The following is a 15,131-nucleotide window of genomic DNA, read 5'->3' as shown; positions in this document are numbered from 1 at the left end:
TGCAAACAGTTGCCTGGAAAAAAAATCAATTTTTTCTTCAGTTGTTGGACCGTCCTTTGTCCTGGTTGAATGCCTGCAAGAAAACTGGAAAAAAACCGCTTGGGAGTACTTCAAATATTCTTCCAGGCATTTGGTCTCTTCTTCTCCTGAGCAATTTATCCAGGTTTTGGATTAATAATCATATTGAAACCAGTAATTTTGATAAGATCTCAACTCAGGAAATGGAAGTATTAGATGAAATAAAAGTCTGTTTATAAAATGATGATGACCTTCTTGTATTTCTTGATGCTTATCAACTAGATTTCTGTGATATAATCATAGTGAATAAAACTTGGAAAATTGCGTCTTGTAATCAACCAATTTAATATTCCGAATTTTAAAAATTACTACAATGCATCGCTTAATCAGAATGATGGCATTCTTTTATTTTACAAATATATCCAGTCATGTACTACAACAATCTAATATTACAGTAACATAATTAAACTTTGAAATGGAGAATCTCATATATTTAATTAAAGCTCTGTGCAGAGACCACGTTCTGTGAATTTACGACTATTTATGTGTTAGAGTATCTAGAAACAGCTAAAGATAAAAGGCAAATTGTGACTGGTGAAATTAATTTAAATATATTAAATAATGACATAAATGTGATTGATTATAGAAAATTACAGACGATTTTTACCAAAAATCATGGGACAAAATTCTTAACATGACTAATTTGGAGGGGTCAACCTTTTTGTTAAAGAAATTAAGGAGTTTATTGGTTTAAAATCACATACCCTAATCAAGGATTAAAATATGTTAATAAAACTAAAACCGTGGATTTCAATAGGTATAATTAATTCAATTAAAACTAGAGACAAATTAAAAAAGCATCTTTTATTAAACTACTCACTTCAAAAAAAATTTGAATACATACAATACCGCAATCACAACCGACTTCTACAACAATGCATTGGAGCAATTTAATGTTATTCAGGAAACAATTTTAAAAATATTACTTAGGAAAATAGACTCTACCCCACTAATCGATTATTTTGTCAAGAAAATATTTACAATATTCAAACATTGTAGATACGAATTTTGTGTTCTTTTCCTGCAAAGCGCAGTGAATGATTATGTAACTAAATGGCAATAATCTAATGATTCCATCAAGCTACAAAAAAATAAATAAAAAATTTGTTACTTGTCAAAGACCATTTCCATCTCTTTGTATGTATTGGCACATACGGATCTAGGTACAACTTTCTAGTAAAGTAAATACATGAAAATGAAAATATCCTTGGCATCAGGAAAATCGGAGTTTAGTGCTCTTTATCAGTTACTGTATAGATATACAAGTATATTCAACTATAGATATACATGTATATTCAACTGCCTGGAAAAAATTAATAATGCCGTTCTAAGGGTAATGATACACCTAAATGACTTAAAATTGAATCTTTCTTGCAGGCACTTGAGTTGAATTGAGAAGTCCTTGTATCAAAATCATGTTTATTCCAGAAAGCGATGTTTATCTTCTTATCAATGAGGATTCCAAAATTTCTTCTTATACAAAAAACACCTTAATCATTATAAACTACAACAAATCCACCCTTCTATTTTTCTTATTTCAGACTTACCAGCCATCACCACCACCACCACCATCATCGACACCAACACAAACCAAACCGCAAATCGGTCAAAAACCGCAGATCTTACCAAAACCGCCCCACCTCTCGGAGACCATTGAAATGACTTTACCACCGGACATATGCCCTTCCGGGTTACAGACGTGGCCACTTAAAAACCGGGTCATATCGACCGAGAATGTCGGAAAAATAACCGGAAGTACGGTTACTGGCTTGACATCCGGTCAGGCGGCGGTTCCGGTTACTAGTTTGCCCGGTCAGTCGCATCATTTTAAGCCAGTACAGACGGGAGGTGCTAGAACTTATTGTACCTTGCCTTCGAAAGTTTCTAAGACTACTATTGATGAGGTAAACAAGTGCTATTTTTTGAGGGTTTTTTTAATTAAAAAAAATCAATAAACTATTTGGAAACAACTGTATTCTGGAAACATCTTGTCGGACTTGCATTGTCTTATTTATTTAATGTAACACGACGTTTCGGTTGGTAAGTATCTCCAACCGTTATCAAGTGTAAACTGACTGTCGTCAGTTATGTAGATATCTATATATTTATAAAATGTCGGTAAAAGTTCCTCAATGATTCACGGCATGATGATTGGTTTTTCACGAATATTTGAAGGGTATATTTAAAATAAGACTTTTTTTTCATATAAATATTTACCTTTGTGGACGATGATCCTGCTTCAGAAACAAGTTAGCTTTAATTCAAGGGTTGGCTATAGTAAGCAGTAATTTGTATGTTCTGCAAAAGTTATCTAGAATTAGAGTAACGTCATTTTTTAATTAGGAAATGAATAGATTGTTTTCAAAATCTCATTTGATCAAAAGTTCTCTTAATTACTTTGGTTCATAATTTTAATACTACTGCTCGTATTTGCTTAATTTTTCATTTAAAAGATTCTGTGCACTATTATTCACCTCTCATTAAAAAAATTATTAGAATCCTTCAATCCTTTTAAAAAATTGGTCTAGTGTCTACTTGCAGTATTAATCACTATTCTTGCATAACTTGAACCATAACTTTAATTCTACTTATCATATTTGCATGACTGGTCTTTTAAAAGATTCTGTGCATTATTCGTCATCTTTCAGTGAAAAAATCATCAAATTCCTTGAACTAGAAACTTTTTTATTCAATATTTTGAAAATTGGGTCTAGTGTCTACTTGGACTATTAACCAGTATTCCTGCATAACTTGGTCCATACCCTTACTCCTACTATTCATATTTGCATAATTGTTCTTTTAAAAGCTTCTGTGCACTATTCTTCAACTTTCACTAAAAATCATCAAATTCCTTAGACTAGAAACTTTTTTATTGAATTTTTTGAAAGTTGGATCTTTGGTACTTGGAGTATTAACCACTATTCTTCCATAACTTTAATTCTACTCATCATATTTGCATGATTTATCTTTTAAAAGATTTTGTGCATTATTCTTCATCTTTCAGTGAAAAAATCATCAAATTCCTTGGACTAGAAACTTTTTTATTCAATCTTTTGAAAATTGGGTTTAGTGTCTACTTGAAGTATTAACCACTATTCTTGCATAACTTGAACCATAACTTTAATTCTCCTCATCATATTTGCATGATTTGTCTTTTAAAAGATTCTGTGCATTATTCTTGATCTTTCAGTGAAAAAATCATGAAATTTCTTGAACTAAAAATGTTTTTATTCAATATTTTGAAAATTGGGTCTAGTGTCTACTTGGACTATTAACCAGTATTCCTGCATAACTTGGTTCATAACCTTACTCCTACTATTCATATTTGCATAATTTTTCTTTTAAAAGCTTCTGTGCACTATTCTTCAACTTTCACTGAAAAATCATCAAATTCCTTGGACTAAAAACTTTTTTATTCAATTTTTTGAAAATTGGGTCTAGTGTCTATTTGGAGTATTAACCACTATTCTTGCATAACTTGAACCATAACTTTAATTCTACTCATCATATTTGCATGATTTGTCTTTTAAAAGATTCTGTGCATTATTATTCAGCTTTCAGTGAAAAAATCATTAAATTCCTTGGACTAGAAACTTTTTTATGCAATTTTTTGAAAGTTGGATCTAGTGTCTACTTGGAGTATTAATTACTATTCTTGCATAACTTGAACCATAACTTTAATTCTACTTATCATATTTGCATGATTTTTCTTTTAAAAGCTTCTGTGCACTATTCTTCAACTTTCACTGAAAAATCATGAAATTTCTTGGACTAAAAATTTTTTTATTCAATATTTTGAAAATTGGGTCTAGTGTCTACTTGGACTATTAACCAGTATTCCTGCATAACTTGGTCCATAACCTTACTCCTACTATTCATATTTGCATAATTTTTCTTTTAAAAGCGTCTGTGCACTATTCTTCAACTTTCACTGAAAAATCATCAAATTCCTTAGATTATAAACTTTTTTATTCAATTTTTTGAAAATTGGGTCTAGTGTCTATTTGGAGTATTTACCACTATTCTTGCATAACTTGAACCATAACTTTAATTCTACTTATCATATTTGCATGAATTGTCTTTTAAAAGATTCTGTGTGTTATTGTTCAACTTTTAGCAAAAAAATCATCAAATTCCTTGGGCTAGAGACTTTTTTATTAAATTTTTTGAAAATTGGGTCTAGTGTCTTTTTGGAGTATTAACCACTATTCTTGCATAACTTGAACCGTAACTTTAATTTTACTCATCATATTTGCATGATTTGTCTTTTAAAAGATTCTGTGCATTATTCTTCAGCTTTCAGTGAAAAAATCAGTAAATTCCTTGGACTAGAAACTTTTTTATGCAATTTTTTGAAAGTTGGATCTAGTGTCTACTTGGAGTATTAATCACTATTCTTGCATAACTTGAACCATAACTTTAATTCTACTTATCATATTTGCATGATTTTTTCTTTTAAAAGCTTCTGTGCACTATTCTTCAACTTTCACTGAAAAATCATGAAATTTCTTGGACTAGAAACTTTTTTATTCAATATTTTGAAAATTGGGTCTAGTGTCTACTTGGACTATTAACCAGTATTCCTGCATAACTTGGTCCATAACCTTACTCCTACTATTCATATTTGCATAATTTTTCATTTAAAAGCTTCTGTGCACTATTCTTTAACTTTCACTGAAAAATCATCAAATTCCTTGGACTAGAGACTTTTTTATCAAATTTTTTGAAAATTGGGTCTAGTGTCTTTTTGGAGTATTAACCACTATTCTTGCATAACTTGAACCGTAACTTTAATTCTACTTATCATATTTGCATGACTGGTCTTTTAAAAGATTCTGTGCATTATTCGTCATCTTTCAGTGAAAAAATCATCAAATTTCTTGGACTAAAAACTTTTTTATACAATATTTTGAAAATTGGGTCTAGTGTCTACTTGGAGTCTTAACCACTACTATTCCTGGACAACTTGGTCCATAACTTCACTGTTAATCCTCATATTTGCATGATTTTTCTTTTAAAAGCTTCTGTGGACTATTCTTCAACTTTCACTGAAAAATCATCAAATTCCTTGAACTAGAAACTTTTTTATTCAGTATTTTGAAAATTGGGTTTAGTGTCTACTTAAAGTATTAACCACTATTCTTGCATAACTTGAACCATAACTTTAATTCTACTTATCATATTTGCATGATTTGCCTTTTAAAAGATTCTGTGCATTATTCTTCATCTTTCAGTGAAAGAATCATCAAATTCCTTGAACTAGAAACTTTTTTATTACATTTTTTAGAAAATGGGTTTACTGTCTAAATTAAGTTTTAACCACTTCCTGGACAACTTGGACCATAACCTTACTCCAACTGTTCATATTGGCATGATTTTTCTTTTAAAAGCTTCTGTGCACTATTCTTCAACTTTCACTGAAAAATCATCAAATTCCTTGTAAAAATTAAGTCTAGTGTCTACTTGAAGTATTAAGCACTAATCATGTGCTTCAGGAACTTGGTCTATATACTGTTCATATTTGCATGATTATTCTTTAAGAAGTGAAACAATCAATAAAATCCTTGTACTAATTACTTAACTGCCACTTTTACTTGTCCCTCAGTGATTTTACTATTTATTCATTTAAGCAAGAGTAATTTATTTAAGTGATAATCGTTCAATGTCTTTTTTTTTAGGTTGATCTAGAAGAGAAAAGACTAATAAACGCGCTTAAAAATGGCGACGTGGTAAACGAGGATCCAGTCATAACGCAAATTCCTTCGAAACACATTCTCCGGGAGCCAGAAAAAACGTTGGAGGGCACCTCAAAGTGGGGACTAAGAAGTACCCCGAAACGACCGGAACAACAGGTATTAAAATTCTCTCTTGAAGCTAATTTTTACCACCTAATCACGAACACAATCAATATTGTTAACTGTTGCATTCCTAATAATCTCTTGCCAGTGTTATCAAAAGTAATAGAGCGATTTTTATATAACTAAATAACTGCATTTACTGATAAGTTCCAATTAGTTCCCGATTGTCAGTCTAGTTTCAGAAAACACTTTAGCACCACTACATGCCTTGTCAAAATTTCCGACGATATTAGACTTAACGAGGAAAACAAGGATCTAGCCTGTCTTACTTTGTTAGATTATAGTAAAGCCTTTTACACTATAGATCACAACTTATTACTTTCCAAATTACATTATATTGGCTATTCGAGTAATACCATTAATTTATTTCAAAGTTACCTTTTTGATCGATTTTGTTGTGTAGTTATTAAAAATGAAAACAGTATTCTAAAATCAAAGTTTAACAAAATAAGAAAAAGGCGTTCCTCAAGGTTCCAATTACTTTTTTCAATTTATGTTGCTGACATGAACAAATCACTAAAACACTCAAATTCTTCAGTATGCAGATGACTCTCAACTGTAAACTTAGCGATTTAAATAATATTTTCTATAATCCCTCTAAATCTCAAGTAATGATTTATCATTAAAATCCTCACATTAAAGAGCTTGTCAAAGACAATTTAAATATTAAAATTGGAAATTTTTTTATGACAATTACTGATGAGGTAAAAAATTTAGGAATGTTTATGGACTGCGAATAAGAAATTAAAGTTTGCATATTTTAGATTAAAAAATATTTCGCACTTAAAAAATATCTTTCCTCAAAAACTAAATATTTACTTTGCGAATCCCTTGTAATCTCTCTTTGATTATGGAGATGTTCTTTATACTAACTCGATTTCTGGTGTATTTTGTAGAAAAATTCAAAAGTTGCAGAACTCGTGCATGCGATTTGCTTATACCTTATAGACCTATCATATCACTGTATCTGAAAAAACAACTTAATTCTCAATATGTCAAACAGGCGAAAATATCATATGTATTTTTTTATGTTCAAGCTTATCAAATCTCAAAAACCACCTTACATTTTTAAAAATTTCATTCCATTTGTTCATAATCATAATACTAGGAACACACATCTATTTAAAATTCCGGGTCATCGAACAGCAAATTTTCAGAAGTCTTTTCTATACAGGGTGTCTACTATAAAAACCGCCAAACTTTAAGATGTGATTATACAAGTCATTTGCAACAAAAAAGTCGCAAACATTTTTTCGAAAAGTTGTTAGTTCTTCTGGTATTTAACATTTTTTGATTTTATCAAATTTCTTTGTTTTTTTATTCATATAAACAAGAATATCTCCGTTATTCTTACCACCACATAAAATTTAGATATACCATCTGAAAGAGAATTAAATTTGCTATAAGATGGGTATATTTAAGTTTTTGAGTAATTTTTTATACCGGGTGTTATCAGAAGTTAAATGTAACATTTGGTAAATGTGCAAAATTAATGCTATCTTCTTCGTTGTCGTTTTTCTAAAATTTGGTAAATAGGGACATGTTTTTTTTTCAGCAAAAACTACTGCATTTAATATGCTTTCCAATGATATACTTACTTTTGTGATAGCTATTTCTTTTCACAGCAATATCATGGGCAAAAAAAAAAGAAAACCACAAAAATTGAAAATTTTCAAATTTTATATTTCTTGATCTTTTGAGCATTAATGCGGTCTAGATCTATCTTCCCTAACACAACAACTCCACAAATTTCCATTAGAGAAGCCGTAAACAAAAAACATATCGCGATATTCATTCTTTAAGAAAAAAGGCAGGTTTTCCTTCTTTTGTAAATAGCAACGAATCCGCAAAAGAAGGAAATTCACAAACCATGTATTACTTGATTTTAAAACAAAAGCATAGATATTTACAATTTGACAAGAACTGTCATTAAATTTTCACTTCGACTTAAAGTAGTTAAATAAGTAACATGCTTAAAAAAATAATGCCTAGTTTCACAAACATTGAACATCGGGACATCTTATTTATATACGGTGTCGCAAATGGAAACTCGCGAAAACTGCAAGGGAGTACGCCCTTCGTTTTCCTAATAGACCCCATAAAAGTACATTTGCAGAAGTGTTTAGACGATGTGGGGAAACTGGTTCCTTTCGAGGTTTGCGGATTAGAGAAGGTGGTCAAAATGGTCAACGCTGGAGACAAGAACCTGCGATTATGAGAGCTGTTACAGAAGATAGAAGTACGAAGTAAGTAGAGTAGATATCTAGAAGTACTCGCCGCATTGGTGCTGTATTAAGGATTAACCATTCCACTGTACATAGAGTTCTTAAAAAAAATAATTTGCATCCGTTTCATTTGAAAAAAGTCCAGGATTTATTGCCAGTGGATGGTGAGGTGAGACTTCAATTCTGTAGGTGGTACTTGAATAAGTTGCAAGAGTGGGGAACACATCAACTACTTTGGACAGATGAAGCAACATTTACAAGAGCCGGAAAAAATGAAATTAAGAAATAACCATATATGGCATACAGAAAACCCTCATGCGACTGTTGTTTCACATTTTCAGTATGAGATAAGGGTAAACGTATGGATAGGATTAATGAGAGGTCGCCTTTTCGGGCCTGTAATACTTCCTGATCGGCTCAATTCCAATGAGTTTTCAAATTTATTAAATAATGACCTTGTTGACTTTTTGGAAGAAATCCGCTTAGCCGCTAGAGAAGAACTTTGGTTTCAAATGGACGGATGCCCAGCCCATAATGGCAGAATTGTGGAAAATTCCTTGAATCAATGCTTTGGGGAAAAATGGATCGGAAGATACGGTCTGGTACGATGGCCCCCCAGAAGCCCCTTGACTTTTATGTCTGGGGCACATTAAAATCTAATGTTTTTTAATTTTAATTTGAAAATTTTCAATTTTTGTGGTTTTCTTTCTTTTGCCCATGATATTGCTGTGAAAACAAATAGCTATCACAAAAGTAAGTATATCATTGGAAAGCATATTAAATGCAGTAGTTTTTGCTGAAAAAAAAAACATGTAGAAAAACGACAACGAAGAAGATACCACTAATTTTGCACATTTCCCAAATGTTACATTTAACTTCTGATAACACCCAGTATAAAAAATTACTCAAAAACTTAAATATACCCATCTTATAGCAAATTTAATTCTCTTTCAGATGGTATATCTAAATTTTATGTGGTGGTAAGAATAACGGATATATATGAAAAAAACACAAAGAAATTTGATAAAATCAAAAAATGTTAAATACCAGAAGAACTAACAACTTTTCGAAAAAATGTTATACGACTTTTTTGTTGCAAATGACTTGTTTAATCACCTATTAAAGTTTGGCGGTTTTTATAGTAGACACCTTGTATAATGCCACAATGTTTTGGAATAATCTCTCAATAAATACTAAAAATATGTCAAAAAAGAATTAGGCAATGTCGCGTATCAGTCCTTCCTTGTCTGTCGGGGTACCACCGAGCTATTTTCGAGCACTTTTGCGCACCATACATGTGACTTTTCATTTTGTTTCTTTTTCTTTCTGAATACAATTTTTTTACCAGATATTTTTTAAGCCTCTCGTTCTAGTTTCTAAGTTTATTCAAACGTTAAGTAGTAGTAGGGTTGTATCACTCCTGGCATACTTAATGCCTGGTGTCAACGGTTTTAAAAATCGCGATACCATCCTTTTTGTCTAAAGAAAACTATGTCATTTTTCTGCAATTAGCTTTTAGTTAGAACTGTTTTTCTTTTTATAGGCAAATAAAGTATTCTGAACTTGAACACAAGTGATTTATTTTCAAGTAGATTGGTCCATATTACTTTCCGTGAAAAATTTCGCATCATTTTCAATTATTACATTAACAGACTTACATTTGTTGTGTTGCGGGTTTAATTCTTAGGTGCCGCATCCAGAACTGACCTCAAGCCAAAGACTGCATCTACGTCAAACGGCGGCCAATCCCGTAAGGCCGTTCCTGACACGTGGTTCCGTAGCTGAGAGGGTGCTGATTTTCGAAAGGTGTCCCAGCGACCTCCTGTTGGACAAAAGGGCCAGGGCACCTGCTTCACAGCTTATTAAACCACAGGTAACGTAAGGTTTAACATAAGGTATTCATAGCAATTACACAGAAAGTAGTGGGTTAATTAACAGAGTTGAGCGTTTGGTTGCGTTCAGAATTTGATTCAAATATTAACAAAATTTAGTTTGCAATACTTTCACTTTATTTTTTATTTATTTTCAAAGAAAAAACGCAACAGTTTGGACGAATTTCTCCCCTGACCAACATACATATTTAATATCTCTAATAATAGGAGTGCACGATCGGATACGTGTCTCTAATTGATCGATAACAGTTTTAGATAAACACCGCGCGGTGTAGAATTTTTATTTTCACTTTGATAACTCGCATAAAACGAAAGAAAAACCGAGTTTAATTGAGTCGAAAAGGGAGCGGGTATATTACCTTATTCGGTCTTTACTGGGGACTTTAAATTGCCCTAAACTAGTGCACACTATTTTGTAGAAGAGTTTGGAAACTGAGCTATAAATGTCGCTAAAGCATATTCCAAATTCTCTTAATTGGATTTAGATCCGGACTGTTCACAACCCTTAGATGTTTTTCAATAATGACGTTTTCTCTAACTTATTTTCCGGAAGAGCCAGACCGTTACTTTAAATTAAAACGATGATATAGGAAAAAGTTGGACAAGTTCAGATTTAATTTAAATATCGCCATCTCAGTCTGATGTTTTACTAAGGATGGTAATAAAATGACATTTTCTCTACGTAATCTTATTGTCGTCGTCAGACTTTTGATTTAGTGGACTGTATTAGGTTTTTGAGATAGATTGAGATTTAATATGATTCTTCGTTTTTTCAATGAATGTTCGAATGCACATTAGTGATGCATAATGACTTACCTTGCTTCGTTGAAGTCGGGCTTGGTAGCGCTACCAGTTCATCGTTTCTTCTATCTCAGGCACTCTACGCTTTAGGTAAAGTTTAATTTAAGTCGTTATTATAAGTTTAATTTAATTCGTTAAATAATTACTGCATGAAAATCACCGGCGGTCAATATGTATAAGGCTGTTAGCGGTTAGCTGTTTTACAATAACCTTTTACTGCGCGTACTTCCTTCCAATTTTTGGCAATGCATTTTTCCTGCATTGCGCAAGGTCAGTAAGGTTACAAGCCCGCAAAACAATGTGCGTATTTTCGCGGAAAAATGTATTTTAAATAAAACAGTTAATTATTAAAGAACTATATATTCCCAGTTTAAACATTCTAAATAAAAATAATTAAAAAAAAAAATATTCAATATTAATTAATCTTGGATTGATATCCAACATCTATTAACTATGACAAAAACGTAATTTCCAAAAGATCTACACCGTAATTTAAAAATAAAACGATAATATAGGAAGAAGTGAAGAAGCTGGGAAAGTTCTGATTTCATTCATATATCACCATCTCAGTTCGATGTATTACCAAGGATGGTAATAAAATAATGTTTTCTTTACGTAATTCAATTAACTAGAACAGAAAATCTTACTTTTCAGAAGATCTACAGTGTTACTTAAAAATAAAACGGTGATATATGAAAACGTTGGAAAAAAAAAGATGTTTTCTCTACGTAATCCGTAAAAACCTTGGAAAAGTTCTGATTTCATTCATATATCGCCTTCTCAGTCCGATGTGTTACCAAGATGTAATAAGATGATGATGTTTTTTTCTAGTAAACCATAAAAAATTACTCAAGGCTTCGCACTTCCCTTTACGATTCATATTTAAATTTTAATATAAATAAAAGTCCTCGTTTCGTACTTTTGTTCACAAATATACCCATAAACTCTGAAATCTACTTTACGTAGTTTGTCTACTTTGACTTTTTTCCATGTAGACTAAGTAAACAACCTAGAATTTGGTAATTTTCTATTTGGATTTTCATTTCATCGGTCTGCAGTACTATTGTCTACTCTAACCTTATCATTTACTCGAAGGTTTATCTAGGGGAGGATTTAACTTAAGAACCCTATTAATAACCATTATCTCTCTATACTTAAATCATTAATATCAAAAGTCTTTTATTCCTTAGATATATCTCGAAATTGAAAAATAACCGCATGTAGTATTATGATAGTCTAAGAATGTATGAACTACAAAGCAAGCTACGCCGGCATATTCGCGTAGGAGTGAGTTAAAATTCAAATTTATTTCGCAAATAAACATTAAGTCCGGTTGGAGTCAAGGCCGTCAATTTCGTTTATTTATCCGCTAGAATCGGAATTTTCTCTTAAAAACTATTTTCGTCGGATAACAGCATTTATGAATATTTTAAATTTTACTACCAATTTATATTGTTTAAAGCTGTGCTTTATGTTTAAATGTTAAAAATAGCGAGGCGTTTATTAATTTCCACATAATCACTGAACAAACTATATGATATATTTAATTTACAATTAATTATTAACAATTGAAAAAGAAGTCAACCAAACTATAAGAAGAAGGCAATTACATACAAATGACTATAATTTAATAAAAAAAAATAAATAAAATGCAAGTAAAAAGTTCGAGAGTCGACATGAACTGCAGAATAAATATCGTTCAATAATTCACTCAGCCTTCATCGTGAGTAAATTAAGAACATTTATTTAAAAAAGTAATGAATTTGTTAGTGCTAGTGTTTTTCTATTAATATTCGGGATTTAGCCGTGGGCAATTGACTTTTTTAAGTGTGAAAAATACCAAACTACAAAATTCCTAACAAGTTAATAAATTATCCTATCAAAAGCTCAGATATTTTATCTGAGGCAATGTCAATTTTCTTCCCAGCAATCTCTAGGTTAATCAATTAATTTTGTAATTTATACTTAATTTTGTTGCCTTTAAAGTATTAATGCCTGATGTGACTAAGATCTTACAGTTACCCATTAATAGTCTCAAATCATCCAATTTTCATATAGCTTTGGCTAAGTCAACATGGGTTCTTAGTCCACATCTACGTTTACCAACATGACATTATTTCTTCAAGCTAATTGTAATCCATATAGATTTTGCAAAGGCCTTCTTTCTAAAAAACAGTTTTTATTAGGGTTCCATAAAAATGTATTAGAGACCTCAATAACCCTCTTTGGAACTTTTTTTGATCTTATGACTGTTTATTGCATGTTTTGATTTCATCCACCAGTATGGAAAAACTTATGCTGGTAATTCACGATTTAATTTGCAGCCACTACCAAAACAACCATCTCTGCAACACACAACGTTACAAAGACACGTCAAGGCCCATAGAAATGTGAATATCCCGAGGTTCCATTATCCCACGGGAAAACCAGGACCGCCCGGTCAGCTCGATACCATTAGAACGAACGTTAAGGCAGCATTCGCCGGTATAGGTGAAAGGGCATCCAGGTAGTTTAATTTCTCAATAATTTAATTTTCTTAATAAAAGCTTCTCAGTTAAGCTTCCTTATTTAATTATTTTATGACTTTTAGAGAACATTTCGGAACCATAGCTCAAGCGTGTCAATTACCTTTGTACTGGAAAACTCCGTTGTATCTTGCCGCATGTGCTGATAAGGGTGCTTGCACTTTTGAACAGTTTATGACGTTTTGGCAAGGGTAAGAGACGTTTTAATTAATCTTGATATATTATTATGCGTATGTGTCTGTGTTTTTAGTATGGCTTTATCATCTCACGACGCTGCGTCAAGGTTCGTTTATATACTGACAAGGGGTCGAAGACAGTATTTAGTTCCTGAAGATTTCATTCCTATGGTGCAAGATGTCGTCGAAACCCATCCCGGCCTGACGTTCTTAAAGGAAGCCACTGAATTTCATTCGAGATATGTACATACCGTGATCGCAAGGTATTTATTCTTAACAATTGCCTATTGTTATAATGTTTTACACCTTTTTTTAATTTAGAATATTCTATTGTGTTAATCGCTCTTGGTCCGCGAAAATTTCGATAGCAGAACTAAGAAGATCAAACTTGCTCGGGGTCATTCAAGTCTTAGAGGAGGAAGAGGATATTAATCAGATTACTCAGTATTTTAGTTATGAACATTTCTACGTGATTTATTGCAAGTTTTGGGAATTGGATAGGGATCACGATCTTTTTATTGATAAGCAGGATTTGACTAGGCATAATGATCACGGTACGGGATCACATTTAAAGATCACAGAAACGCTCTTTAATTAACTTTTTCAGCACTCTCAACTCGCATCATTGATCGTATCTTCTGTGGGTGCGTAACCAGAGGTCATAAACGTAACCAGGAGGAAAAAATGTCGTACACAGACTTCGTTTGGTTCCTACTCAGCGAGGAGGATAAGATGCACCCCACCGCCATCGAGTACTGGTTTCGTTGCATGGATCTTGATGGTGACGGGTACCTGTCGATGTACGAGCTTGAGTATTTTTATGAGGAGCAAATGCAGAGGATGGAGAGCATCGGAATTGAAACGTTGCCTTTTCAGGTTAATTTTTATTATTTTTTATTTTCCAAGCATTGTCTAACTTATGCTTGACAGAGAAGTAGCGTATAAGTAGAATCGACGAATATATCGTATAAAAACTTACCAGTCTATAAAAATTGAAATGATTTAAAAACAACCAAAATGCCAAGTGCACAAATCCAGAGTATTCTACAGGCAAAATAAAATTAAATGAAAAGTTTGTATGGAAAGAGAGATTTGATGGTTATAAATTATTACTATAAATTCATTAAACAGATCATTATCATTGTTGCTGTGTAAAATATTAAACCATGAAAAAGCTCTATATAAAGGTGCATTTCTTGATGACTTGGTAGGTCTATTTTCTAAATAAAAGCGAAAATGTTTTTTAGTGTGTATAGGGGAACAAAAAAGTTTAACACGCTTAAAAGATGGTACATTAATTTTATAGCTGCATGCATAGTTTAAATAAAAAAAGCTGGCTGCTTAGAGCAGCACAATGCCTCAGAGATAAGTAATTAGATCTTAGTAGAGGTAACTTATTGTTATTTGGAAGCATAGATATTTCAAAAACCTGCAAAAATAAAACGGAGTGGAATATTATTTCAAAATATCTGGAAAATAAATCAAAAACAGATTTTTCTAGTATGTTGTTAAACCATAAAATTATTACTAATACGTTAATAGTTTTTTTGTAAATGCTCTTCAACTTCTGGTCTTA

At 31.9% G+C, this 15,131-nt stretch overlaps 1 protein-coding gene across 7 annotated transcripts in view; it reads left to right on the top strand.

Annotated features, from left to right (window-relative positions):
* The window catches only part of LOC126745983 (serine/threonine-protein phosphatase 2A regulatory subunit B'' subunit beta-like), an 82,607-nt gene that overhangs the window by 52,453 nt on the left and 15,023 nt on the right, over positions 1-15,131 (top strand). For 6 of the 7 annotated variants that reach the window (XM_050454057.1, XM_050454059.1, XM_050454058.1 and 3 more), the window contains 8 exons: positions 1,620-1,982; positions 5,757-5,930; positions 9,849-10,034; positions 13,179-13,360; positions 13,445-13,570; positions 13,630-13,818; positions 13,877-14,109; positions 14,163-14,431. In XM_050454057.1, the coding sequence (XP_050310014.1) occupies positions 1,620-1,982; positions 5,757-5,930; positions 9,849-10,034; positions 13,179-13,360; positions 13,445-13,570; positions 13,630-13,818; positions 13,877-14,109; positions 14,163-14,431 (1,722 nt within the window). The remainder of the gene's footprint in view (positions 1-1,619; positions 1,983-5,756; positions 5,931-9,848; positions 10,035-13,178; positions 13,361-13,444; positions 13,571-13,629; positions 13,819-13,876; positions 14,110-14,162; positions 14,432-15,131) is intronic. The other variant, XM_050454062.1, reaches the window with a different exon arrangement.

The sequence above is a fragment of the Anthonomus grandis genome, chromosome 16 (genome assembly GCF_022605725.1).
Source record: "Anthonomus grandis grandis chromosome 16, icAntGran1.3, whole genome shotgun sequence".
Taxonomy (NCBI): Eukaryota; Metazoa; Arthropoda; class Insecta; order Coleoptera; family Curculionidae; genus Anthonomus; species Anthonomus grandis.
Note: the sequence above shows the minus strand (reverse complement) of the source record. Positions and strands in the feature narration are given on the sequence as shown.